Below are 4,352 nucleotides of genomic sequence, written 5' to 3' on the forward strand. Positions count from 1 at the left end.
GTTTTTTGTTGTAGCGGTTACTATTATTTGGAAAATAAAAATGCCTGCCACCCACTGTTCTGTTTGTTTACGATATATAAACCAGCTTTAGCAAAAAACCGTGAGGAAAGAAAACACAGGGAGGTTTTGACCAACTTTATTCTTTCAATGAGGGATGCTTGTAAAGAGGATAATATACATGACATGTTGCACAGAGAAATGTTAGTAGTTAAAGATATGTGGCATCTGTAGCTTTGGGATCTGTGAACTATAAACTTATTGCAATTATGTGTCGCAATTACTGCACGTTTATGTTCATCTAACCTGTTGCATCCATATTTAACCTCTTGCAGGTAAATGGATTTGCTACTTCAGACAAAACTGTTATCAAATGGATTTTCATGAAAATAATGTGCTTTTGCCAAAGTTTAAGTATGTTGTTTGAATATTGGATAGTTAATGAAAATAAATCTATTAACATGCTTAACAATATATGATGTATATTAGGAAGAAGTTAACCAAAAACACAAAGGGGAAAACAAAAGGATATTAGCTTTACCAACTCTTCAAGGTCTTGGGTTTTCCACCAGAAATTTGATTGCATTAACCAAGTTTTTACTTTCAACTGGATCAAAAAAAGTTGTATTAAAAACGTTTAGCCAAGACATACTAGAAGCACTATTTGGAAATTTAGTAAGTTTTTTTGTTAGTACATAGGTTCATAAGTGTCTAACCTAGTACAATGATTGTTGCAGAGATCCCAAGGCTATCGTTCACAAAATCCTGATATTAGTCAGTCAGCATAAGGGATCGGTTTACAACAAGAAAAATAATCAAAAAAGTAAAAGGTGGTAATACTACATATGGAAGAACAAATGCTTGGACAACAGTGTGTGATCTACATTACAACAAAATTTAGGATATTCTTTCACGAGATTATCTATGTTAGAACTTCTTACATAATCCTCAATTCATTTAGTAACTGTTATTCTGCCAAAGTCCGAAAAATCGTATTCACTGAGTCCTGACCAAATTTCTTCACATGTTTTTTTCACTAGACCACTTTCCTTGCTGTTTCAGTCAAACTACTATTTACGTTTTTCATAAGGTCCTCTCGGTCAAGAGATTGGATAGAAGTTAATTCTTTTAAAATTTCTTGTGGAATAATTTCCCAAATTAGTTTAATTTCCATTTTTTAGTCCCTATGTTGGGTAGTCGAAAAATTAACCTGGCTAACAGCAAAGAAACATAAGAAACGTACCCGAAAAACAAACGCAAAGATATAATTAGTATGTCAATTTTCCTTTTTTAGAACCAAAATATAAATATTTAGGCAATTAGATAAGTATTTCATTTTTTTTTGCATTTTAATAACACCAAACCATCATACGCAGTAGTCGTTTTGGCGGTTCTGTGCCGAAGTGCTCATGCGTGACGGAGACAATGGAAAGTCGGAGTTGGACTACCATAGGAGTATACTATGGTTTAAGTGTCTCCCCACAAATTATGCATTAACTCGTGGCAAAAACAAAAAATTAGTTGTAAAAACAAACATTTCAATTAACATGGTCTGTAATATTTTTAAACAATATCGATACTTATATTGTAGATTCCCAAACCAAAATTTCTTTCTTTTTTGTTACTGTTTTCGTTATGTTTTCTATGTTTGGCACAACTCTCGTTATTATGTGACAAAGGCTGCGCAGTAGACGTGCGCGTGCAGACCGCATGGTTATGTTTTTCATTGCTAGTTGTGTTGCCAGTTATTGTAGTACATATAATAATACTCATTCTATTTGAATAAGGATGTTAGTTGCAAAACGCGAAATAGTTTGTTGACTGCTTTGCAACAATTGAAAAGTTTACTGGATGTTGTCACTACTGATAATTTACGGAATAAGATCGGTCGCAAAACAGTTCGGTAAGTGCGATTGAATTTGCCATAGTGTGAATTTGTTTATGTATTGAATGTACAATTGTGTCTCTTTAACTAGAAACCGTTCCATTCCTGGCGCGTTGTTGTGCCGGTCGTTCCCGTATCGAATACAAGTGTGTGTTGTGTTTCGCGGGCTCGGCTACCTAGAAGATTGGATGGGACGCGTTTGGGCTAAAGGCCAAAAAACTGCTGTGTAGCGTGTAGCGCCGCCGATCCGCAGAAAAAGCACGTTACATATATAATTGCAATGTTTGAACACCTATGAAGTGTGACGCAACAATACGCTTAAGTTAAATAATAACAAGCTATACAGCATACAGTGTAAGCCTAACACAAATACATTGACAAATTTGAAAATGTTCCAAACCGAGGAATTTTTTAAATTTTGCCTCAAATGTAGCCAAGAGCATATGGAACAACATACTGGTGCTTATTTTTTACTCCGGTAGCTCGTGCATCTATCAAGTCATTTCATCATTCATGCATCATAAACAAGCCTCCTGTCTACCTCATCAAGCAATGTGACAACATTCGTCATCGCCTTTTCCAACGTCATACGTCAACACAACGTCATTTTTTCCTTTTACCTGAACTCAATTAAATGCACTCGACCTGGCTATATATTCCGTGCATATTCATAAAGTAACAAGTCACCAGAAGTCATAGTAAGAAGGGCTTGAACGTCTTGGGCAATTAATTCCGTTTGGTGATAATCATTGGGCAGAATCGCCGGATGCCTTGTTTCGTAGCTCAACCTCGAGTTGTCGAGTCTGCCGCCAACTCGAAGTATGTCGTCCTTCAATGTAGGGTCGAGCCTATAGAGCGCAGATTTTTGGAGCAGTTTGCCCGTGAATAGCGATGCAAGCCAAACAGCAAAGTGCTGACGCTGCACAAACTTGACGAGTACTGACTCAGCAATTTTTAATTCATCAACGGATATAGGCGAGTGTGACACGGTCACTTCTTTCTTTTTCGCTTTACAGTACAAGTAGCGTTTAAACCTGAGCAACCATGCACTTGAAAAATAGCCAATCAAACAATCAGTACCTTTTTCTTCGAGCGTTGTGAGGAAAACATCCGCCTTGATTCTTTCCAAGTCAAAGCTTTTGTAGACCTCAGCAGTAGTTGGTTTCTTGGTGAAACGATTTGGCCACTGGTCGGGTGTCTTTCGCAGGAAATCAGGTCTGGTTAACCACATTCCGCTGCACAGCAGTAACACCGCGAGACGCTGCATCAGCCGGGTTCTCGTCGGTTGGTACGTGCATCCAATCATGGACACATGAGTGATTCAAGATCTGGGTAATTCGATTTCGCGAAAACATAAGAAAGTTCTTGCTGTCGGCGTGCAAACTCTGCAGCACGATGGATGAGTCTGTCCAAAACAGATAAGGACAGTCTTCTAAATCAAGTTCCTCCTTCACTGTTCGGTACATTTTGCACTGCATCCAAAGCAGCCTCCAGTTCCAGTCGTGATATGGTTTGCCTTCCTGAACCGGAAAGCAGTGATTTGCCCATCACCAGCGAGCACGTAACGTTCGAGCATACATCTACTGACCTCAGTTAACAAGCACAACCTCGTGCTTCGGACGAAGCGTCAGCAAAAACGCTGGACTTTGGACGCGTTGGTGGTCATTCGATAAAAACGAGGTATGCTTACCTCACAAAGCTCACAAAGGCTTTCTCGCCATTTTCGCCACCTGGCTTGATCCGTGGTCGGCACGACATCGTCCCATCCAATCTTCTGTTGACACACGTCCCTGTAGATCAATCTGGCTTCTAGGATCACGGGTGCAACGAGTCCAAGGGGGTCAAACAGGGAGTTTGACACAGAGAGCATTCCACGTCGCGTAATCGGTTTGTCCGGCAGGACGACTTTAAATTCAAGCTTGTCCTCCGGCAGACGCCAGCTGATTCCCAGAACACGTTCCTGTATCTCTCCGCCAAGCGGAATGTTCTGGATTGATTTGGACCTTTCTCCGTTAGGAACAGAGGTCATCACAGCATCACTCGATGACAACTATTTTGTCAGTCTGAAACCTCCCATGGACAGTAAACTTCTTAAATTTTCCACCATTTTAATTTCCATTGCTTCTGTGGGGATTGATAATAAACAATCGTCCACATAAAGGTTTCCGTTAAGAAATCGGGAAAAAAACGATCGTTTCCATGCGCCACTTGTGGTGCTAGATTTTGAAAGAAAGAACATTTGGAAAAACACATGTCCTCTTGCGATAAACAAGTTACATGTGATCATTGCGAAAAAGTGTAAGTACTGGATATTTTTTTATTTTCGTTTGTTGGTACTAATTGTATTTTATTGTGCTTTTTAGTTTTGGGGCGAGGTCGAATTTACAAAGGCATTTAAAAAATACTTGCCCGAAAATCCACGGTTCAAGAAAGAGGTAAGTTTGCATGAAATTGTTTTACATTTCTAAAA

The 4,352-nt window shown here is 39.2% G+C and overlaps 1 protein-coding gene across 1 annotated transcript; it reads right to left on the minus strand.

Moving 5' to 3' along the window:
• Positions 1–3,093: 3,093 nt before the first annotated feature.
• Positions 3,094–3,911, minus strand: LOC145917794 (uncharacterized). The gene is made up of 2 exons (XM_083003081.1): positions 3,573–3,911; positions 3,094–3,402 (listed from the first exon to the last, which is right to left on the minus strand). The coding sequence occupies exons 1-2, from the start codon at positions 3,909–3,911 to the stop codon at positions 3,094–3,096; spliced, it is 648 nt and encodes a 215-aa protein (XP_082859207.1).
• Between the last annotated feature and the right edge of the window lie 441 nt (positions 3,912–4,352).

The sequence above is a fragment of the Ascidia mentula genome, chromosome 1 (assembly GCF_947561715.1).
Source record: "Ascidia mentula chromosome 1, kaAscMent1.1, whole genome shotgun sequence".
Lineage (NCBI taxonomy): Eukaryota > Metazoa > Chordata > Ascidiacea > Phlebobranchia > Ascidiidae > Ascidia > Ascidia mentula.